We start from the raw sequence: 24,596 nt of genomic DNA, 5'->3' as shown, positions 1-24,596 counted from the left end.
TCTTGGAACTCTCTGTAGACCAGGCTGGCCTAGAACTCACAGAGATTTGCCTGCCTCTGCCTCCTGAGTGCTGGGATTAAAGGCGTGTACCACCACATTCTGGTAGCATACTGTCTTTTGATGTGCAATTTCTATCCTTAGCTGTGACCACTTTAACTTTTTCTGGGTTTTATTCTTAGAGTTGTCTTTAAATCCAACAATGTTTGACTGGCACTGAATTGTGTTAGTTTACAGCAGCAGAACTCTGGAGATTGTTGTATATTGTTCTAGGTTTATCTTTTGTAAGTGGGAAAAGGTAGTGATCATGGTAACTATGTACCAGGCATTGCTTTGAATACATATTTTATGGATGTGGGCAATGAGATTTTAAAAATATATCTGTTAAGGGGGTTAACTGTGGTTGTACAGCTAGTAAGAAAGGGGCAGCCTGGGTTTGACTGAACAGAACCTAGCTCTGTTCAGTCCTAAAGGCCCTAACTGAGGTCATTGTATTATTAGTAAAGGTTTCCTTATTTTACAAGTATGACTATTATTAAATACATCACATAACCCAATAACTGTTCTAAGTTTCTCTTAGTCTTGCAATCCATAGGACATTGTGACACACAGTTCTTTTGATGATTTTATGTTGAGAACTGGAGGCAGCACAGAAAAGATGAAGATGAATTTGAAAATTCTGAATGGTTTGGCCAGTACCATTACTAGTTTTGTGATGGACTAGAATTTTGGCATATTATAGGCAATCAGTATCACAAATAAAAGAGACATGGAGGCACTTGGCTCAGGCAGTATTGAATATAAGGTTGTGGCTGGTGCATATAGAGAAGTGATAAGATTATGGAGTTAATACAGGTTGGTGCCTATCCCAATCGTCATCAGAGGCTACACCCAGCAAAGATTAGGCAGAGTTTGGGGAATCCTGCTGAAGAGAGAGAGGAAGGATTGTAGGAGCCAGAGGAGTTTAGGATAGAACAAGAAAACCCACAGAATCAAATAACCTCGGCTCATAGGAGCTCACAGAGTCTGAACTAACAGCCAAGGAGCCTACATAGAACCAACCTAGGCCCTTTACATATATGTTATAGTTATGTAGCTTGGTCTACTTGTGGGACTCCTAATAGTGGGGCTAGGAGCTATCCCTAATACTTTGACTGGCTTTTGGGACCCTATTCCTCATACTGAGTTGTCATGCCCAGCCTTAATACAAGGCAAGATGCTTAGACTAATAGCAAGTTGATATGCCATGCTTTGTTGATATCCATGGGAGGCCTGCCCCTTTCTGAACAGAAAAGGAGGAGGAGTGGATTGGAGGGGGACAGAGAGGGGAAGTTGGGGGAGGGAATAGGAGGAGAAGAGCTGGTTGGAATATAAACTAAAAACAGTAATTAATAAAAAGGATTATAAAGTTGAGTTGGTATTAATTTTAAAGCCTTTTGTGGTCCTAAATGATTTTGTACTTGGTTCCAGAAGCATTAATGAGCCATCAGACGTCTTTAAGCCTGAAAAAGACATAATGTGGTCTCTGAAGACCACATCACAGTGGCATTAGTGTTGAGGTTGTATTAACAAGGGGAGGAGACTAATGCAATAAGCCGGACTGCTAGGTAGTGAATACCTGAAGGAAGACTCCAGAGGGAAAGGCAGAAAGGACATACAGAAGACACTTGAAGGAATACTCGGGAAGTTGAAGGTTGTTTGTTTGTTTGTTTGTTTGTTTTAGCAGAGATAATATTAATAGTGCCATTGTTTTTGTTGTTTTGGGGTTTTGTTTGCTTGTTTCTTTTTGAGATGAGAAGTAAGAAGACTTGATTGGGACGAAATGATATAATAATTTTTGCTCTTTGATTCTCTAGAATTGAAGTGCATCCTGGCTGTTTAATGAAGGGAGTTGTCCAGTAAGCTGATGACACATGGTCTGCGTTTTCAGATCTGAGTTTTGAGGGACCCAGATTGGAATACTAATTTATGAGTCATCAGTAAAGGAGTGATAAGTGACTCAATCAGTGGGGACAAATGAGCTCAACATGAAAAAAATAAAAGTTGAGGATAAGTTTACATATTCATATGTATGCACATTGGATTAGGTGGGTTTGTATAGAATAACTAAAGACTGCAAACATGCTAAAGTCTATCACTAAGCCTAATTATTGGAAAAATAACCTGGTTATTTCTTTCTACAAGATTAACCTGATTGTTAAAGGGACCTCCTATAGCTTCACAGGACTCATTTAGTGACACTATAACATGTCATACTTGATAAATGCATATAACTTTTGATACTTAAAATACCACAGTGGAGAAAGGGCCTGACCATCTTCTCTAATATTAGAATTATATCTGCAGATTCTATCCTGGAAGCCCAATCGAATTGCCTAAGAGTGTAGGGATAGTGGAAGGACTACAGCTTTTTTGTGTGGCACGTGTGCTGAACTTTTGCTCAATGAAACTTTGTAGGAAGTAATCCAATATATTTTCTATGTCCTAGAATTATGGCCTATTGTTTGTTAACAAGATGATAGTGGGATATCATGACTGTAGTATTCCAACAAAATTCAGTGGAACACACCGTTTTTGATGAGATTGACACACACTGCCTACTGTACTATGGAGGCAGGTTTGATCCTTTTTTTCATTTCAACAGCATATTATAATCATTTCTAACTGGCAAACCAATGCTAGTAGATATAGCAAGAATTATTTTCCTTTTTCTACTTATTCATTCTGAATTTGAGAGATCCAATGAAATTTCAGGTTCATCCTCCAGTTCTGACATTAGAATAGACAGAGTGTTGAGGTTATTATACTGTCTTTATTAAGCAAAGCAAAACAAAAATAGATTTTGTAGCAAGCATCTGGAGTTTGTAAACAAATACCATTGTTTTTTACTGATAAGTCAGTCTAGGGTTTACTGATGCTTGTAATTTTAAGGATGTGAAACCCATATGTTTTAGTACCTAATTTTTAGGAAGCAGGGGTTAGGCTTTGGGTTTGCTATGCCCTTGGCTCATGTTCCAACTTTACAATTTCTTAGCTGAGTGAATTAGACAAGGTACATAAAGCTTAAATGAAAAAGTGAATACAAAATGCCAAGTTCAATGCAGGTACTTTTTCTTTCCCTAAATATGAATTAAACTAATATTTCTCAAAATAGGTGCTGTTAAACCTCTTTCCTTCAAAATTCCCTCTCAAAAATGTACTCATTGGTTAGCTGAAGTTGTCAAATGCTACATGGTGCTGTATTCTCTTAGAAAGCTCCAGCAGTCATTGTGATAGTTAATGGTGTTGAGAAGGTATGACGCTAGAAAACTGTTTCTTGTTAACTTTTTGAAACCTAATGTTTTCCATTTTTATTTTGTCATTATGCTTTTTCCCCCTTGGGACAACCAGCCAGTTGATGGTTTCATTTTGGAGGAGAATTTAGGCTTAGAGGCAAGCTCCAGCTCAGTATGCAGGTGTCTTCATTGAACCATAGCTACCATTATCTTGAGGACTAGCTAATGCATTCTCTTGCAAATTTGTGTGTTGGCATGGACAGGATTAACTTTTGGGGAAACTGCATTTGAACATTAGTTCTATCATTTTGGAACTGTGCTGCCTTGACTGGTAGCAAGTCTCATTGTGCTTACCTATAAAAGGAAACACTTTTTACCTTTCTCACAAAAGTACTGGAAATTCGAGAGAAAATACTTCTGAAAACAAACTTGGAAAAATAAAATGCTGGCAAAGGAAAATGCTATTAGTCTTGCCCTAAGAAAAGGAATTGTAAGGAATTGGGACATAGACGATTATTATTAGAATTTAACTAGGTCAGTTGTCTTTCTTACCAAGCAGTCTTAAACCCTATTGCTTTGCTACCTGTCTGAGTGTATTTTCAACTGTGGGTTTCTTAATAAAATGATTCCCAGATGAGTGTGCTTGAATGACATCAGTAGCTCTATCTTTTGTCAGTGTTTTGGAACTTGCTTATATATGCTGTTTCACACTGCTGTATGTAATATAGCATCTTGTATCTGTCCCTGCCCCTGCTGGTGAATAGTCAGTAAAGAACTATAATTATGGTGCCAAATAGAAAAGAAAGAGTGCTCCATTGTAGACGCTAACTAATGTATTTATTGTTCATCCTCTCTACTTGTTATGTATTTTCTGTTGGATATAATTAAGTAAAGTGATAAAAATACTATGGGAAGTCTAAGAAATATTTAGAATTACTGTGTCAGCAATATTTTCTTATTTATTAATTTGTGTTAATTGATAGAGGTTTTGAGATCATTTATCTATTGTATCTGGAAAAACTTAGGTGGCATTTGGAATAGGTTATATAAAACAGTAGAAAAATTAAAACCATATTTTGTACAGTTTTAAGATCAATGTTTCACATAATATACTATAATATATAAAGTGGGAGAAAATGCCTCATTATAATCTTTTTTTGCCTATTTTTTGCTAAAGACTTTAGGACACTTAATTATCATGGGACATAAAAGGAATGTAGATTCTAGTTTTATGTTTCCTGATTTTATATCATAAATTTTTACTTTCTGGTTTGCCAGAGACTGTAGTTTTAAGGAAGTCTTTTTCATCATCAGACACTGTTCCTGACAGCAGAAATGTCTTTCATTTTCCATCATAAAAATGCTTCTTCCTCTATTTGATGTAAGAGGCAGTGATGACCCCAGATTGGCAGACAGCATGCCATGCCATTGTTTCACTTATTTTTCTCTCATTCTCACTTGGTCTTTACATCAGGTTCTGAGGTTTAAATCAAAACTAGTAACCTAGTCTTATAGCCCTCTGTAGAATCACTTTTAAACATAATGGAAAAACATCATATAAATTGGATTTAAATGTCACACTTCTAAAGCCATATCTTTAAAGATAAAACAAAACATTTTGTGGCTTTAATTTCTATCACATCTATTGTAGTTTGTTTTATGGATCATTTTGGAATGTCGTATTGATTTTTCCCTATTTCTCTTGATATTGGTACCTAATGTCTTTGTTTAAGGGATGTCATAACTATATTTAAAACCATAGAATATCAGAATGAGTTTAGTCAGAATCTTCTGGTTTCATAGTGAGTTTACTAGTAGTTGTCTTTCCATCTTTTGTCAGAAAGACAACAGTAATAAAACCCGTGTTTCACCTTTTACATTCATAATTGGATGAGATCAGCAGATGTTGATATTAGGAACAAATCAACAGGAAAAGTAGAAAATGAGACCTGCATGGAAAAATACTAGGACCAATTAGCTCTGTCAAAAACCATATGACCAAGTGCAGGGGAGAAAAATAGGTTTTGACCAGGAACTGACCTCAAGTCTTTTAATACTAGAAAGAAACACCAGAAATGTCTTCTTACGGTTTTCTTAGGGTTTTCATAATTAAGTGAAAATACCTTGGAAATTGACACATTGTGGTCAGTACTCAACAACTCAGATTATTTCTGTTTTTCTTATTTTGTGGTGATCATTTTCAAGTATACAGAAAATTTAACTACCTAGGTTCTATAGTTGCTGTCTATATATCACATCACCATCCACATACTCATTCTGAGGATCCATGAATCTTTCTGTCTTCCCAATCAGTAATTTATGTCACTCAGGGTTTTAACATAAAGATTATTAGTAAACACTTTATATTGGCTCTTTTCAAAGATAAATTTTATATATTATAAAATGTATAGACTTTAAGTATATCATTTAAATATGTTCTTAAAATTACATATACTTAGGTAATTAAAAACTTACCACTCCCACTCATAAATTAATTTAACTTGTCATTGAATGTCCTATTAATAGAATCATATAATATATATTCTTTGTGGCTTAGGCTTTCATTCAGAATAAAAATTTTGAGAATGATCTAGATTGATTGCTGTTGTTTGTGTCAATATCTTATTCTTTTACATTGTTAAAAAGTATATATCCTGTGGATATAGCATAGCTTGTTTACACATTTTCATGTTGATATTATCACTCTGGGCCTTTGTGATGAAAAGACTTTTTTTGGAAAAATATGTTTTTCTCTTATGTAATCATTTAGGAGTACAATTGCTGGATCATTAGGTAATTGTATCTTTTTTTTTTAGGAAGATGCCATATATCTTTGAAAGTTTAATCTACTTAAACACAGCATCCCATCAGTGCCCAGTGTTGTGACTCTTAACTATTCTGATGGGTCAGTACTGGAAGTCATTATGCTGGTGATTTGAGACTGGGTTTCCCTATGATCATTGAAGAAAACTCTGTGGAAGGCAAAGAATTTTTAAACTGTTATATTTTCTCTTATTTCAACAACCCAGTTATTGTGCTTTGGAACACTTGGGATGGCAGTATTAGAAAATGCTAGGAGTTTAAAGGTCAAAGATAGCTTAGGTTATATAGATCAGTGACTTTATTTTTAAGTTCTTTGTATTTTACTGTTACAGACGAAGCTACTATGGAGGAAACTGGGCCAGTTTCAGCTTTTCAGGACTGTTGTCCTGGCTAAAGGAATACCAGGTAAAGTTCTTATCTGATATTGCAGATCATTAAGTTGTATCTTGTGTCAGTGTCCATTCATTGAAAATGTTTTTTTTTCTGTCATATGCGATAGATACTTTATTTTCATTCACTTACTTGACAAAAATAAGTACAATTACCTTCTTACCTAATGTTTCATATGAATCATTCAAGAAATTTTACCAGTCATTATAAAAATCTCACTTATTGTTAGTTGTTCTTTGTATTACTATATAAAAATAAAAACAATGTACTATCAATTATTTGAAGAAAAAAACTTAATTTGGAATATTCTCTGGTTTGTATGCTTATTTCTGTCACGTCGCAGAAGCACTTAAAGGAAAAAGAAAGAGGAAAAAAATTGAAGTTCAGAAATTATTTTTCCTATGGTAGCTTCTTGTTACTACAACTGTTGAGTACCTATCATAAAAAAGAGTTTAGAGAAAACTGGCAGTGTGGTGTAGAGATTTAGTCATGCTATGGAGTTTAATATGTTTTATAAGACACATTTTTTAAAGATGGGCATATGTGGCTTGAGATGTAGCTTATGCTGAGAGCATCTTACATGAATTCAGACCCTGCTGTCTCTCAAATTAGCTGAGAAGGTTAGGAATAGAGAATGATACTATTTCAGGAATCTGTATTCAGTTAGCTAAAAATTACTACACATTTACAACATTCCATTACTCTACTAAGCATGGTACTTGCTTTCATTGATTCAATAGAGTATATCAGCAGTAGCTCTCCTGATGACAAAAACATGGGTGATAAAACTTCAGTGAAATTATAGTTTAAATACCATTGCATAAAAATAAGAGTGGCCCACTGGACAACATGCAGAGAGTGAGAGACCTTGAAATGCTCAGCCTCCATATCATATCCCGCCCATCAAAACTTAAGGATTTATGCAGAAGATGGCACAGAAGGATTGAAAAGCCAGAGGTGGTGGATGACTTCAAGGAAGTAGCATTTTCCAAACACAACATGGTCTCATAGATACCTGTATACTAAAGCTAGCTTTTGATAAATTTTATGCCGTTTTCCTCTGCCTCCTTTGAAGCTGGCATTCTATTGGAGTCAATTCAGTTACTCTGAAGCATTGAATCTTTTGTGATAAAAATAAAAACATAAATTTAAGACAAGGTACAATTTTTGGGGAAATGTTAATTTCAGATCTTTCAATTTAGTTAAAACTCTTTTTCTGTGTTTTATTTAGGAAAACAGTGATGTTGTGACTGAAAATTCAACATGGCAAGAACAGATACTTGAAAATGAGGAAGCTATTATTCTTAGTAGCAAGGATAAGACAATTCAACATGTAGAAGTATTTTGTTTTGCCAGGTATGAAAATTATTTATATAGCGTTAAGTAAGATAATAGCTCTTTTCCCCTTTCACACTTCTTCAGGAAATTTGAGTAAAAGAATGTTCTTATAGTAAAATGGATACATTGGTTTTCCTTCTTTTCTAGTTGTTACTTCCAGTGTTCTCTATTTCTGAAATCCGTACATTTTGTATTATCTTTGTGAAAATCCCATCTTACACAAGGCTTGCGCTGGTTAGTTTGTCAACTGCACACTAGCTTTTGTCATCTGGGGAGGGTTAACTTCAATTGAGAAAATCCCACTAGGCCTGTAGGCAAGTCTGTGGGGACATTTTGTTAATTAATGATTGATATAGGAGGGACCAGCTCACTGGGGTTAGTGCCACCCTTGGGTATTTGGTCCTGTGTGGTATAGGAAAGTGGGCTGGCAGCTCAAGAGATGGCTCAGATGCTAAAAGCACTTGCTGCACACCTAGCTTTTATTCCTAGCAATAACATGGTGGTTCACAATGATCCACAACTCCAGTTCTGGGAGCTTAGATGCCCTCTTCTTGCTTCTTTGGACACCAGGCATGCACATGGTATACATTCAGGCAAAATATGCATACACATAAAATAAAATAAATATTTTTTAAAGAAAAAACAAAGAACGTAGACAAAAGGCATTCTTTTATACACTGCTGCATAAGTGTGGTGTAGCCACTCTGGAAGTCAGTATGGATGCTTCTCAAATAAACTAGCAATAGATCTTACATATTTAAATTAGCTTTGTTTTCTTGATGTTTGGTTTTTTGAGTTTGTTGTGTATACTAGTTAGTAACCCTCTGTCAGAAATATAGCTAGCAAAGGCTTTCTTCTGTTCGGTGGGCTGCTGCTTCATTTGATTGACAGTTTCCTTTGTTATACACAGGCTTTTTAGCTTTGTACATTCCCATTCCCCATTGTGAGAGACTGCTGTCTCTTACCCTATTGGTCCATGAGGTGGAAGAATTGGAACGGTCCCTTCTTTTATTTTTACTTTTTTTTGAATGTTTGGCACTGTATCTTTATATGTTGCTTAGGCTAGCCTCTAGCTCCTGTCTGTGCTCATACCTCATCCTCCCAGAGTGATGAGATTATAGATGTGCACCCCTCCCTGTGTTTATGCAATGATGGCAATCAAGCACTTTGTGCAAGCTATGCAGACACTCTACCAACTGAGCTCCATCCCCATCCCTGAGTTTGATTTTAGTGTGAATTTCAGTGATGGCTGATTGTGTATATCATTTCCTGGACTGAGTTGTCATTCATTTGTCTTTTAGGTGAAGGGTCTGTTGATTCATGGCTTTTACATCTTTTTAAATATAATTCATTTTTCTCTTGTTGGTTACAGAATTCTTTTTCGAGGTATGTGTTCTTTGTTAACTGTGAAGTTTAAAATACTTTCCTCTGAACTGTAACTTGTCTTTTAATCCTCTTTAAACAGGATATTGTGTAGAGCAAGGTTTACAAATTTGAACAAGCTGCTATTTCTTTCTGTTTCCTTTAGTGTAGTGTGTTTTTGCCATCAAGTCTGAGATCTCTTTATTTGGATGTACTTCCAGAAGATTTTGTCTTGTTGAAAAGTACTTCCTATAGTTAAATATTATACATTATAGTCTGTGACCCACTTTGAGTTATTTTTTTGTATGTGGCATGGGGATTAGGTGGATATTCTCCCCACTACCCAACCTCAGGACATCATTTGCTTCAATATCATATTCTAGGGAGTATGAAGATTATTTTGTCAGAGTTTTATCCTGAGTCTTGCCTCTTTGAACCTCCTAGTGCTTTTGCTGTTCAAAGGTTTGTTTTCCTTTAAGTTATCTTCTGCAGTTAAACAACTGATTAATGGAAGGGAAGAAAAATAACACATCTGCAGTTGTTGGTTATTATTTTTGTAGCAGTCACTATAGCCCTCTGTAATATATCATTATATTTTTTTTATTCTGTGCTGAAGCTATGTGCATGATTTGTTACAAATGGATAAAGTGAAGTGCAATGAGAGGCAGTTATTGTAGAACAGGGATTTCAACTCATAGTTCTCTACATCAAAAGCTGTGCTGTTTCCATTGTATCTCTTTTCAATTTGGTTTTACTTTTTGTTAGAGAAGACAAGACCTTGTCATACTGCCCAGGCTTGAGCTTTAACTCGTGAGGACATACAGTATTCCAGTATCCATGATTTGTTGACGTACTCTATATGCTCGGGAATATTTCTTAGTTTATATGGGAGCAGTAAAGTAGCCATTATTTCTAGCTTTAAATCTTATACAGATTAGGAGAAGGCACACACCATTAATTATTCCCACTTGGGTCACACAAATGCAAATAATTCTTAGACAAAAAATGATTGCATATTAATTTCATACTTGTGTTTTTTCTTTAGTAAGAAAGTAATTTTTTAAATTAATTTAATCCCTGTGGATGTGTATTCTTGAGTAAGTATATGCTCACATGCACGTGTTTAGAAGTCACAGAAAATATTTTTTTAATTTTATTTTATAATTTATAATTTAATTTAATTGTACATATCAGCCATGGGTTCCCCTGTCATCCCCCCTCCCGCCCCCGCCTTCCCTCCAGCCTGTCCCCATTTCCATCTCCTCCAGGGCAAAGACTCCCCTGGGGATTCAGCTCAACCTGGTAGATTCAGTCCAGGCAATCCCCTCCTCCCAGGCTGAGCAAAGTGTCCCTGCATAAGCCCCAGGTTTCAAACAGCCAGCTCATGCACTAAGGACAGGTCCAGGTCCCACAGCCTGGGTGCCTCCCAAACAGTTAAAGCTAATCAACTGTCTCACTTATCCAGAAGGCCTGATCCAGTTGGGGGCTCCACAGCTTTTGGTTCATAGTTCATGTGTTTCCATTAGTTTTTCTATTTGTGCCTGTGCTTATTCCAATCTTGCTCTCAACAATTCTCGCTCATACAATCCCTCCTCTTTCCATTGGTCCACATTTCGTTTTTTGTGCCAGTACCAAGCTGTTTTTATTACTGTAGTTCTATAGTAGAGCTTGACATTGGTGATCGTGATATGTTTTATTGTATAGGTTTCTTTTGACTATCCTGGGTTTTTTGTTTTTCCATTATAAGTTGAGTATTATTCTTTCCAAGTCTGGAAGAATTGTGTTGGTATTTTGATGGGGATTGCATTGAATCTGTAGATGCTCTAGGTAAGGTTGCCATTTTTATTATGTTAATCCTGCCTATCCATGAGCATGGGAGATCTTTCCATTTTCTGACCTCTTCTTCAGGGACTTAAAGTTCTTGTCATATAGGTCCTTCACTTGCTTAGTTAGTGTTACCCCAAGGTATTTTATATCATTTGTGGCTATTGTAAAGGGTGATGTATCTCTGATTTCCTTCTCACCCTGTTTATCAATTGTATGTAGGAGGGCTACTGATTTTTTTGAATTGATCTTGTAGCCTGCTATGTTGCTGAAGGTGTTTATAAGCTGTATCAGTTCCTTGGTTGAACTTTTGGGGTCACTTGTGTTTACTATCATATCATCTGCAAATAGGGAAAGTTTAACTTCTTCCTTTCCAATTTGTATCCCCTTAATCTCTTTGTGTTGTCTTATAACTCTGGCTAGAACTTCAAGTACTATATTGAATAAGTATGGGGAGAGGGGGCAGCCTTGCCTTGTTCCTGATTTTAGTGGTATTGCTTTGAGTTTCTCTCCATTTAATTTGATGTTGGCTGTTGGCTTGCTGTAGAGTGCCTTTATTATGTTTTGGTATGTTCCCTGTATTCCTGATCACTCTAAGACCTTTATCATGAAGAGGTGTTGGATTTTGTCAAATGCCTTTTCTGCATCTAGTGAGATGATCATGTGGTTTTTTTCTTTGAGTTTGTTTATATGGTGTATTACATTGATGGACTTTCCTATGTTGATCCTCCCTTGTTTTGATGTGTTATTGGAGTCTGTTTGCCAGTATTTTATTGAGTATTTTTGCATCAATGTTCATGAGGGAGAACAGTCTGTAGTTCTCTTTCTTTGTTGCATCTTTGTTTGGTTTAGGAATCAGGGTGATTGTGGCCTCATAGAAGGAATTTGGTAATATGCCTTCTTCTTCTATTGTGTGGAACAATTTAAAGAGTATTGGTATTAAGTCTTCTTTGAAGATCTGGTAGAATTCTGCAGTGAAACCATCTGGTCCTGGGCTTTTTTTGGTTGGGAGACTTTAATGACTGATTCGATTTCCTTAGTGGTTATTGGACTATTTAAATGGTTTATCTGGGCTTGATTTATCTTAGGTATGTGGTACCTATCCAGAAAATTATCCATTTATTTTAGATTTTCCAGTTTTGTGGAGCAGAGGTTTTTGAAGTATGACCTGATGATTCTCTGGATTTCCATATTGTCTGTTGTTATGTCCCCCTTTTCATTTCTGATTTTGTTAATTTGGATGCTCTCTCTCTGTCTTTTGCTTAGTTTGGATAAGGGCTTGTCTATCTTGTTGATCTTCTCACAGAACCAACTCTTTGTTTCATTAATCCTTTGTATTGTTCTCTTTATTTCTATTTTATTGATTTCAGCTCTCAATTTGATAATTTCCTGGCATCTGTTCCTCCTGGGAGACTTTGCTTCTTCCTGTTCAAGGACTTTCAGGTGTGCTGTCAAGTCACTAGCATGGGATTTCTCCAACTTCTTTATGTGGACGTTTAGTGCTATGAATTTCCGTCTTAGCACTGCTTTCATAGTGTCCCATAAGTTTAGGTATGTGGTGTATTCATTTTCATTGATCTCTAGGAAGTCTTTAATTTCTTTCTTTATTTCTTCCTTAACCCATTGGTGATTCAGTTGAGCATTATTCAGTTTCCATGAGATTGTAGGAGTTCTGTAGTTTTTTTTTTTGTTGTTGTTGTTGAAATCTAACTATAAACCATGGTGGTCCTATAGAACACAGGAGGTTATTCCAATTGTTTTGTATCTGTTGAGATTTGCTTTGTGGCCATGTAAGTGGTCGATTTTAGAGAAGGTTCCATGGGGTGCTGAGAAGGAGGTATATTCTTTTTTGTTTGGGTAGAATGTTCTGTAGATATCGATTAAGTCCATTTGAGCCATAACATCAGTTAAGACCATTATGTCTCTTTTAAGTTTCAATTTGGCCGATCTGTCCAGAAATGAATTTGGGGTGTTGAAGTCTCCCACTATTAATGTGTGGGGTTTTATATGTGATTTAAGCTTTAGTAATGTTTCTTTTACATATGTGGGTGCCCTTGTGTTTGGGGCATAAATGTTCAGAATTGAGACTTCATCTTGGTGGATCTTTCCTGAGAGGAGTATGTAATGTCCTTTATCATCTCTTTTGATTGATTTTAGTTTGAAATCTATTTTGCTGGATATTAGGATGGCTACACCAACTTGCTTCTTAAGACCATTGGATTGGAAAGTCTTTTCCCAGCCTTTTATTCTTAGGAGGTGTCTGTCTTTGAATTTGAGGTGTGTTTCTTGTATGCCGCAGAAAGATGGTTCCTGTTTTCGTATCCATTTGGTTTATGTCTTTTTATAGGTGAATTAAGTCCATTGATATTAAGGGATATTAATGACCAATGATTGTTTGTTCCTGTTACTATTTTCGGTTTTTGGTGGTAGTGTGTGTGTACTTCTCTTCTTTGGGGTTTACTGCTGTGGTGTTATCTATTGTCTGTGTTTTCATGGTTGTAACTGCTTTCCTTAGGTTGGAATTTTTCTTCTATTGCTTTCTGTAGGGCTGGGTTTGTGGATAAGTATTGTTTAAATCTGGTTTTGTCTTGGAAGGTCTTGTTCACTCAATCTATGATGATTGAAAGTTTTGCTGGGTATATTCTCTAGGCTGGCATCCATGGTCTCTTAGTGTCTGCATTATATCTGTCCAGGTCCTTCTGGCTTTCAAAGTCTCCATTGAGAAATCGGGTGTTATTCTGATGGGTTTGCCTTCATAAGTCACTTGGCCTTTTTCCTTTGCTGCCGTTAATATTCTTTCTTTATTCTGTACATTTAGTTGTTTAATTATTATGTGGCGAGGGGACTGTCTGTTTGTCTAGTCTGTTTGGTGTTCTCTAGGCTTCTTGTATCTTCATAGGCATTTTCTTCTTTAAGTTGGGAAAGTTTTCTTCTATGATCTTGTTAAATATATTTTCTGTGCCTTTGAGTTGGTATTCTTCTCCTTCCTCTATCCCTATTATTCGTAGGATTGGTCTTTTCATGGTGTCCCAAATTTCTTGGACATTTGGGGTCATGACTTTGTTGGTTTTAGTGTTTTCTTTCACTGATGAGTCTATTTCTTCTATTGTATCTTCAACACCAGAGATCCTCTCTTCCAACTCTTGCATTCTGTTGGTTATACTTGCATCTGAAGTTCCTGTTTGTTTACTCAGGTTTTCTATTTCCAGCATTCCTTCTGCTAGTGTCTTCTTCATTTTTTATATTTCCCTCTTCAAGGATTGTCTCCCTTGCTTTTTCATGATTTTCATTCAAGGATTTATTGTTTTCTTCTGCTTTAATTGTCCTTTCCTCTAGTTTTTTTATAGCGTTCTTCCCATTTTTTATTTGTCTGTTCCTCCACTTTATTTTTTATTTCTTCTCTATAAGGCTCTAGCCTCTTCATGATGTTACTTATAAGGTTGTTTTCTTCTGCTTCTCCATTCCGTGATGTTCAGGTCTAGCTGTTGGAGAAGGGCTAGTTTATGGTGATACTGTATTGCTCTTTATTTTGTTGTATGTACTTCTGCCTTGATGTCTGACCATCTCCTCGTGGGTTCGTTCTTGGTCTTATCCGTGTACTTGGTCCAGACAGAGCTGACAGATTTAGGGAGCCTCTCTCTGTTCCAGACGGATGCTCTGGGCCCGATGGGAGCTCTGGTCCAGATGAGAGTGCTGGCCAGATTGGAGCTGGGGGGCTGGACTCTGAGTCTCAGTAAGTCCCTGGGTTCTCCTTATCTTGTCCAGATGGGAGCTCCTCTTGTCCAGATGGGAATTCTGGGCCAGGATGGAAGTTCTGGTCCAGATGGGAGTTCCGGGTGGGATGGAAGCTGGGGGCTTTCTGGTCCAGAAGGGAGTTCCGGGGCAGGATGGGAGCTGGGGGCTGGTTTCCAAGTCTCAGGAAGTGGCTGGGGTCTCGGGCAAATGCGTGTGGGGGCAGGGTCTGGAGACTGCAGTGTCTGCCTGCAGTCTTGGAAATGGGGGAGCCTTCCTGCAGGGCCTGATGAATGGTCAGAAACTGGGGCCAAGTTGGGCAAGTCCTCCTGGGATGGCTGATGTCTAGGAGTGGGACCCAGAGGTGGTTGCCTCTCTGTTTACAACCCCAGGCACTCACTTCTGGTCCAGATGGGAGTTCACGGGCAGGATGGAAGCTGGGGGCTGGTTTCTAAGTCTCAGGAAGTGGCTGAGGTCTCTGGCAGATGGGTGTGGGGGCAGGGCGTGGAGGTTGTAGGGTTCACCAGAGGGTCTTGGAGAGGTGGAACCTTCCCAGTGGGGATGAGGGGTCCTGCCCTATGGCCAGAACCTTGGGCCAGTTGAGCATGTCTTCCCTGGAATGGCTGTTCCCCCGTGCTGTGACCCAGGTGAGGGCCTGTCTGGGTGTGACCCCAGGCACTCATCTCTGGTCCAGGTGGGAGTTCCAGGGCATGATGGAAGCTGGGGGCTGGTGTCTGAGTCTCAGGAAGTGGCTGGGGTCTTGGGCAAATGGGTGTGGGGGCAGGGTGTGGAGACTGCAGGGTCTGCCTGCAGTCTTGGAAAAGTTATATTACATTTTTAAGTGAGCTGCTTAGGTGCAATACCTTAAACAAAAGTAGAAACATATATACAGTATAATACAAATAAATTTAAATTTGTATCATTATGCAAAAACCCTTACCAATGTAAAATATTTGGGATCATTAGTTGTCTCTTTATCCTATATTCCTATATCCCACTAAATGATGACAAACATCCATAATACATTGAATGACCAAAAACACCCACCCACTCTTGGGAATATGGGCATTGTGTTCTCTAGGCTTCCTCCTGTTGTCTGGAGACGACCACATCCCTAGGGGACCCTGAGAAAATTGAGATAATGGTCAAGTCCTAAGAAAACTAGCCATAACATTTGTTGTCATGTCTTTATGTAATGGGAAACTACCAGGCTTATCTGAAATCCTGGCTAGAATAGACTATGAGGTTGGACCATCTTAGCTAGCAGCTTTGAAGCTGTTCTGAATGCAGAACTCTGAGGAAACTGCAACAGAGGCACTCTGAAAGGCTACATCACCTGGGCTACGTATTTTCATTAGTATCTGGCATCCTTGTTCTGAACACACAAACTTTCAAAGGTAGTATGGACTGTGTATTGTATGCAAGCCAGCCAAAGACGATTTTTGTTTGTTTGTTTTATGTTTGAGCAGGTAAAAGACTTCCCTACAACTTTACAAGCTTGTTTGGACTTTATAGCCAAACTTCGAGCCATGCCATATGAAAGTATGGCATGTAATAATAAGTCATGAGGACTATGTAACCAACAGGATTTATCATGTCTTGTCCAGTATCAGAGCTGTTCCCATATCAAGGGATCAGCACATGTGTCACCTATCTTGTAGTTTTTCTTGGTTTATTTCTTTATGTCTGTGGCTAGGATTTTCATTGGGTCTCCCCCATCAAATCTGGTCTCTATTAACTTCGAAGGAATCTACAGCCTTTCATTTCCTGTGAAAAGAAAAGCATAACCTCTCCTCCAACACAATGCATTTTCTGAATTCCATTTTAAACTTAAGACATCCCTAAAGTATCTAGGCTGGTTTAATTCAGAAATTCCTTTTACAATCCTATGTCTTTGGGCAGCTGTCATTTGCTCATCAGCATTCAAAAATTCAAAGTCAACAAAGCACCATATAGGATCCATGCTGCCTGTGTATTTCCCATCTTTATGTGGCTTTTTTAAAAAAAAATATTACATTACTTTTTCTTTACAGACTTTACTTAATTATTTTTAAAACTATTTATTTTCTCCTATGACTTTCTATACCACTTTTCTTTTCTTTCTTAAGCATCTACACACACTGTAACCTGATTAATGTTTTTTTCAGTCTCGACCTGTTTTACTGTGCACATGTAGTACTCTCTGACCACATGAGCTAAACCATAAACTGCTAAGCAAGTGGCAGTTAGGCCTCTGCCATGTGGCTCTGGTGGTTGGCTCTGCCTCCTCCTTAGGGGGTCTGTGAGTACTGAACCTTAAGGCTGCCCTGCCAAGAGCTGCATTTAACATCCCCAGCTCTAGGAAGTTGGTGCCCACACTGTGACAGGCATTTTACTTAGCTTGCTGTTTCTACTTAGCATGCTGGCTGCTCAAGTGCTCTGCTGCACATCAGTGCCTCTTAAGAGAGCCATATCCTTTTTATTTTTTCAGCTTACTCGGGGCCTATATGGAAATTTGCACGTCACATTGGGTGTCATTTGTAGTTAGAATTTTCTTTGGGCCGCCAACTAGCTTTCCAAATAAAAACACAGAGACTTATTATTAATTATGAATGCTGGCCCTTGGCTTAGGCTTGTCTCACTAGCTATTTTAACTTAATTTAACCTGTTCCTATTCTACATTTTGCCTTGGGGCTTTTTACCTTTCTTTCATTCTGCATGTCCTACTTTTCCTGCTTCCTCCATGTCTGTCTGGCTTGCCCTTGTCATCCCCTTTATTTGTCTAGAGCCTAAATTACTGTTCCTACTTATTTTCCCAGCCTGGAAGTTCTGCCTATACTTCCACCCTACTATTGACCATTTAGCTTTTTACTAGACCAGTCAGGTGCCTTAGGCAGGCAAGGTAAAACAGCAGCATTTCTTTACAAAATTAAATAAATGCAACACATCTTTACATAGTCAAACAAATACACAGCATAAACAAATACATCACATCTTTTCACAATAAAGCAAATATTCTGCAACATAAACAAATGCAACACATGTTTGTATAGTTATACAAATATTCTGTAACAGTGAACACCTGTGCTGAATAAAGTAGCCAGTTAGTTGCCAGGGTTTTTTTTTTTTTTTTTTTTTAATTTAAAGAACTTTCAGATAAAAAATACCAAACACTGAGATTAGCCAAAACTAAAGTCTGTCTATCTCAGTGTACTTCTAGACAATTAGAATAGCCATTCTAAAGCTGTGGATATTTATACTTCTTTGCATTTCTTAATTATATATATATATATATATATATACACACATATGTATGTGTATATATATATTATAAAGAAATTTTCTGTTCATTTTACATACCAACCAAAGATCCCCTTTCCTCCCTCCTCCCACTCACCAGCCTTCCCCCATCTCACCCACCATTCCAGTCTCTTCCAGTGCAAGGTCTTTTGTGGTGAGTCAGCAGAGCCTGATAGACTCATTTGAGGCAGGTCCAAGCACCGTCCTCTGCACCAAGGCTGTATAAAGTGTCCCAACATAGGCATTGGGCTCCAAAAAGCCCGCTGATACTGTAAAGATGGGTACTGATCCCACTGCCAGGGGACCCCTTAAGCAGATCAAACTATATAACTGTCTTGCCTATGCAGAGGGTGTAGTCCAGTCCCATGTAGCCTCCACAGTTATTGGTCCACAGTTTGTGAGTTCCTACTAGTTTGGTTTGGTTGTATGTTTCCTCATCATGGTCTTGCTGTCCTTTGCTCATAGAATCCTTCTTCTCTCTCTTCGACTGACTCCTGAAACTTGGCCTGGTGCTTGGATGTGAGTCTCTGCATCTGCTTCTATCAGTTACTGGATGAAGGCTCTATGATAACAATTAGGGTATTCATTTATCTCATTACTGGGGTAGGATAGTTTAGGCACCCTCTCTGCTGTTGCTAGTAGTCTAAGGTGGGGTCATCCTTGTGTATTCTTGGGAACTTCCCTAGCACCAGGTTTCTCACTGTCCCCATGATATCTCCCTCTATACTGGTATCTTTTATTGCTTTTCCACTCAGTCCCTGTTCCAGCTTGACCATCCCATTTCCTTATGTTGTCACCCCCCATCTCTTACCCTCCATTGTCTACTCCCAGACTACTCATGGATCCGTTTCCCCTTCCCAGGGCGATCCATGTATACCTCTTGGGGTTCTCCTTGTTAGCTAGCCTCTCTGGAGCTGTGGGTTGTAGTCTGGTTATCCTTTGCCTTTCATCTAGTATCCAATTATGAGTGAATACATACCATGATTGTTGTTCTGAATCTGGGTCACCTCACTCAAGATATTTTCCAGTTCCATCCATTTTCTTGCAAATTTTATGTTGTCATTGTTTTTTACTGCAGAGTAGTGTTCCATTGTGTATATGTGCCACATTTTCTTTATCCTTTCTTTGGTTGAAGGGCATCTAGGTAGTTTCTAGGTTCTGGCAATTATGAATAATGGTGCTATGAACATAGTTGAGCATGTGTCCCTGTGGTATGATTGAGCATTCCTTAACTATATGCCCAAGAGTGTTATTGTTAGGTCTTGAAGTAGATTGATTCCCAATTTTCTGAGAAGTCACCATACTAATTTCCAAAGTGGATGTACAAGTTTGTACTCCCACCAACAGTAGAGGAATGTTCCTCTCGCTCCACATCATCTCCAACATAAGCTGTTATCAGTGTTTTTGATCATAGCCATTCTGACAGGTGTATGATGGAATCTCAGAGACGTTTCGATTCATTTCATTTCCCTGATGACTAAGGATGTTGAGGAATTCCTTAAATGTCTTTCAGCCATTTGAGATTCTTTTGTTGAGAAATGTAGCACAAATCTTAAAAGGTAATAATAATAATAATAATAATAATAATAACAACAACAACAACAACAACAACAATACCCAGAGCCAGGTATTGGGGTAAATGCTGAATGATCAGAGAAACAGAATAAGCCACATCCAACCTCACCTTGCCAATTGCTCAGCTGATCTTGTTTCCTCAGAATGAAAGCCTCTGAATCCTCATCTGAATGGTTCTCAGCTGAACTGCTGCTAAAAGCTAAAAGCTTAAAAATGCTCTAGTTCCTGGTTCTCATGCCTTATATAGCTTTCTGCTTCCTGACATCACTGCCTGGGATTAAATGCATGTGTCACCATGCCTGGCTGTTTCCATTGTGGCTTTGAACGCATGAGATCTGTCTGGAATGCTAGGATTAAAGACATGTGCTAACACTGCTTAACCTCTATATTTAATATTGTGGCTGTTCTGTTCTTGGACCCCCAGATATGTTTATTGGGGTGCACAATATATCAACTACAGAGAATTCTCTATTTAGCTCTGTAGCCCATTTTTTAATTGGATTGTTTGATATTTTAATATCTAGTTTCTTGAGTTCTTTGTAGATTTTGGATATTAGCCCTCTGTCAGATGTGAGGTTGCTGAAGATCTTTTTCCATTATGTAGGCTGTCGTTTTGTCTTTTTGACTGTGTCCTTTGCTCTACAAAAGTTTTTCAGTTTCAGGAGATCCCATTTATTAATTGTCGCTCTCAGTGTCTGTGCTACTGGTGTTATATTTAGGAAGTGGTCTCCTGTGCCAATGTGTTCAAGACTACTTCCTACTTTCTCTTCTGTCAAGTTCAGTGTAACTGGATTTATGTTGAGGCCTTTGATCCACTTGGACTAGAGTTTTGTGCATGGAGATAAATATGGATCTATTTGCAGCCTTCTACATGTTGACATACAGTTATGCCAGCATCATTTGTTGAAGATGCTTTCTTTTTTCCATTGTACAGTTTGGGCTTCTTTATTCAAAAATCAGGTGTTCATAGGTGTGCAGATTAATGTCAGGGTCTTCAATTCAGTTCCATTGCTCCACTTTTTTTTTTATGCCAATTCCAAGATGTTTTTATTACTATAGCTCTATAGGAGAGCTTGAGGTCAGGGATCATGATGCCTCAAGAGGTTGCTTTATTATACAGGATTCTTTTAGCTCTCCTGTTTCTTTTGTTTTTCCATATGAAGTTGAGTATTGTTCTTTCAGGTCTGTGAAGAATTGTATTGGGATTTTGATGGGGATTGCGTTGAATCTGTAGTTTACTATGTTAATTCTACCTATCCATGAGAATGGGAGATCTTTCCATTTTTTGTTATCTTCTTCAATTTCTTTCTTCACAGACTTAAAGTTCTTGTCATACATGTCCTTCACTTGCTTAGAGTTACCCCAAGGTATTTTATATTATTTGTGGCTGTTGCAAAGGGTGATGTTTCTCTGATTTCTTTCTCAGGACATTTATCATTTGTATATAGGAGGGCTACAGATTTTTTGAGTTAATCTTGTATCCTGCCACATTACTGATGTTGTTTATCAGCTATAGGAGTTCCCTGGTAGAGTTTTTGGGGTCACTTATGTATACTCTTATATCATCTGCAAATAGGGAAAGTTTGACTTCTTCCTTTCCAATTTGCATCCCCTTGATCTCCCTTTGTCGTCTTATTGTTCTAGCTAGAACTTTGTGTACTATATTGAATAGATATGGGGATAGAGGACAGCCTTGTTCCTGATTTTAGTAGAATCGCTTTGAGTTTCTCTCCATTTAATTTGATGTTGGCTGTTGGCTTGCTGTAAATTGCCTTTATTATGTTAAGGGATGTTCCTTTTATTCCTGATCTCTCCAAGACCTTTATCATGAAGGGGTGTTGGATTATTTCAAAGGCCTTTTCAGCATCAAATGAGATGATCATGTGAATTTTTTACTTTTATTTTCTTTTGTTTATATGGTGTATTACATTGACAGATGTAAAGGATTACAAATTAATATGCAAATTCATTTGGAAGTACTCCTGGTTATTACCACTAATTGATAAGTGATATCTAAGTTCTTTAAGTTACAGATAGATCTTTACAATTAGTTTTTTAAAAGGTCGCATTTATACAAAGCAGTGAACATTTTTAGATAGGATAAATTATGTAAAAAGTACAGTCCATGTATACTGGCCTTTGAGATTCAAATTATAAGTGATATTTGACTTAATTTGCAAAATCTATTTTGGTTATTAAATATATTTATAGTTAATAGCTTCTTTTGAGGGTTTAGAATTCTAATTTTATCATATACATTTGACTTAACTAAAATTAAACTGTTATTCTTAAATTTTCTTTGGCAGAGGAATATCTTTTTTGAAAATGCTGCTTATATATGAACCACAATGTAAGGTTTGAAATTCATAGAAATATCACCCTTTTGGTGATTAAAAGAATTTAGTTACAAAGTAATTATGTGGGGATTTAGGAGTTTCTAGTGTCTTTATCACTTTTTTAGATATGAGCCTAACACTTGGTGGAACTCCAAAAATACTTTGGTTTTCAATGAAAAGTTGGAATAGTAGTATGTTTTATGCTTCCATTTCTTTTAGAGCTTGGAATTTCACCAACTTGTGATGTTGAGAACATTGAAATTTAGTAGTTTGTCAAAGTAGGACAAATTCTAAAATAGTAGTTTCTTTTCTTATACATTCCCTACTGCCTTAGATTTATTTAACCTTTGATCATCTTTAATAAAATGCTTTGACTTTCAGATCTCAGATTGTCCAGCATTGCATAATGGATTTTATTTACTACCTAAAACCTCTTTTTACTTAATATATGAGATAGCTACTAAATAAATCAGTTGCTATGTTCAGTTTTCATGTTGTTCTCATCACAGTATGCAATAAAAGCAGTTGCCATATTCTATCTTGTCTCTGTATTGTAATTAATTATCCTGTCACTTCTTAGTTTAATCTTTAGGCATATAACTTCTGCTAAAAGTTGTCATCTTAAGTTTCATCAATTTTCACAGTGAAAGCAAATATAGACATGTGAACATTACTGTGGAAAAGATACAAATCAAATTTTATATCATAACTTTTAATTTTTCAAAGATTGAATTTTTAATCCTTGTTCATGTGTATGAATGTATATGCCACATATGTGTGGGTTCTTTTGGAACAGGGCGTTGGATCCTTTGGAGCTAAAATTAAAGGCAGTTTTAAACTTCTCAACATAGCAGTGGAACCCTGGTTTTTCTGCAAGAGCAGTGTTCTGGTTGCTTTTCATCTGCTTGGCAAAAGCCGGAGTCACCTAGTGAACAGTTGCAACATTAAGAAACTGACTGCAGGTTGGCTGATGGGCATGTCTCTGGGGCATTTCCTTAATTGTAAATGGATGTAGAAGGACCCAGCTCATTGTGGGCAGTGAAGTCCTTATGCAGGTGGTCTAGAGGTAGTTAAGAAAGGTAGCTGAGGTAGCCAGAGGAAATAATCCAGTAATAACTTATAATAACATAATTCTTTTCCTTCCTGGTCTCTACTTCAGTTCCTACCTCCAGGTACCTGCCTTTAGTTCTTGTATTGGCTTCCTGCCATGGTGAACTGTAACCTCTAAGCCAAATAAATACTTTCCAAGTTACCATTGGTCAGTTATTTATCATACAAACAGAAATTAAAATAGGACAAGCAGCAAACATTCTGCCAGCTCCCCTGCTCCACCTCCTCTCTCTCCCAGATCCACCTCCACCCACAAACCCTCATCCCTATCTCTCATCAAAAAGGAGCAGGTCTTCTAGAGATAACAACCAAACATGACAAAACACAATAAAGTGAGACTAGACAAAACCCTCCCACCAAAACTGGACAAGGCAATGCAGTCAGAAGAAAAGAGTCACAGACACACCTGCTCCCACATTTAGGAGTCCCACAAAATACCAAGCTAACAACCACAATATATACCCAGAGGACTTAATACATGCAATTACAGGCCCTGTCCTCGCCTCTTCAGTCTCTGTGAGCCCATATGAGGCCAGCTTGGTTGATTCAGTGGGTCATCTAATCATGCTTTTCTTTATCCCCTCTGACTCCTGCAATCTTTCTGCCCTCTCTTCCATGGAATTCTCCAACCTCCGAGGGGAGGGACCTGTTGGAGACCTCCAGTTTTGACTCTCTGCATATCTGGCTATGAGTCTCTGCATTCTCTCACGTCTTCTGCAGAAGGAAGCTTGTCTGATGACAACTGGACAAGGCACTGATCTATGTGTATAGCAGAATATCATTAGGAATCATAATCATTTCACTGATCTAAATATACATATATATATATATATATATGTTTGTATGTATGTGTGTATATATTTAGTATGTATATATAGCAGTCATGTTTGGTTATACCCTAGATCTCTGGGCCATCCCGTCTTCAGTTGGTTCCTGGCCATCCAAGCATTATCAGGCATGGGTTCCCATTCATGGAGTAGCCCTCAAGTTAAATCAGACATTGGTTGTTTATACCCACAAGTTCTGCACCACCATTGCCCCAGCACATCTTGCAGGAGGGACAGATTGTTGGTTGAGGATTTGGGGGCTTGGTTGGTGTCCAGGTTTCTCTTCCAGTAGCTTACAGAGTATCTTCCTACACCAAAGAGGCTAGACCATAGGGATGAAGCCTCCATGCAGGTATCAGCTCGACCTCTGCACAGTCAATGAACTATGTGGATGTTGTCCTCAGCCATGGGGGCCCTGCTGTTAGTATGCAGTGAGCAACTTTCTGTCCTAGCATGAGCCTGGGTTGTTTGGGGATCTTCATGGGGGACCTCCTCAGCCTACAAAGCAACTGAATGCAACCTAATCCTACCATTGAAACCTTGATTAGGTACAAGAGATGGCCACTTGAGATTCTGTAGCCCCCATTAGTAGGAGTCCTCACTAGGCTCACTTCATAGATTCTAGGAAGTTTCTATTATACTAGGTTTCCACACTACCTTCAAATACTCCCCAATTCTAGCTGTCTCTCCCTGCACTCTATCCCATATCCTCCTTCACCTTATCCCTT

General features: G+C 37.8%; 1 protein-coding gene across 1 annotated transcript in view; it reads left to right on the top strand.

The window, feature by feature from the left end:
• The window catches only part of Chm (CHM Rab escort protein), a 173,255-nt gene that overhangs the window by 47,884 nt on the left and 100,775 nt on the right, over positions 1-24,596 (top strand). The window contains exons 3-4 of the mRNA XM_036174898.1: positions 6,428-6,500; positions 7,717-7,841. Coding sequence (XP_036030791.1) covers positions 6,428-6,500; positions 7,717-7,841 — 198 coding nt within the window. The remainder of the gene's footprint in view (positions 1-6,427; positions 6,501-7,716; positions 7,842-24,596) is intronic.

Source organism: Onychomys torridus, chromosome X (genome assembly GCF_903995425.1).
Source record: "Onychomys torridus chromosome X, mOncTor1.1, whole genome shotgun sequence".
In the NCBI taxonomy this organism is placed as follows: Eukaryota; Metazoa; Chordata; class Mammalia; order Rodentia; family Cricetidae; genus Onychomys; species Onychomys torridus.
Note: the sequence above shows the minus strand (reverse complement) of the source record. Positions and strands in the feature narration are given on the sequence as shown.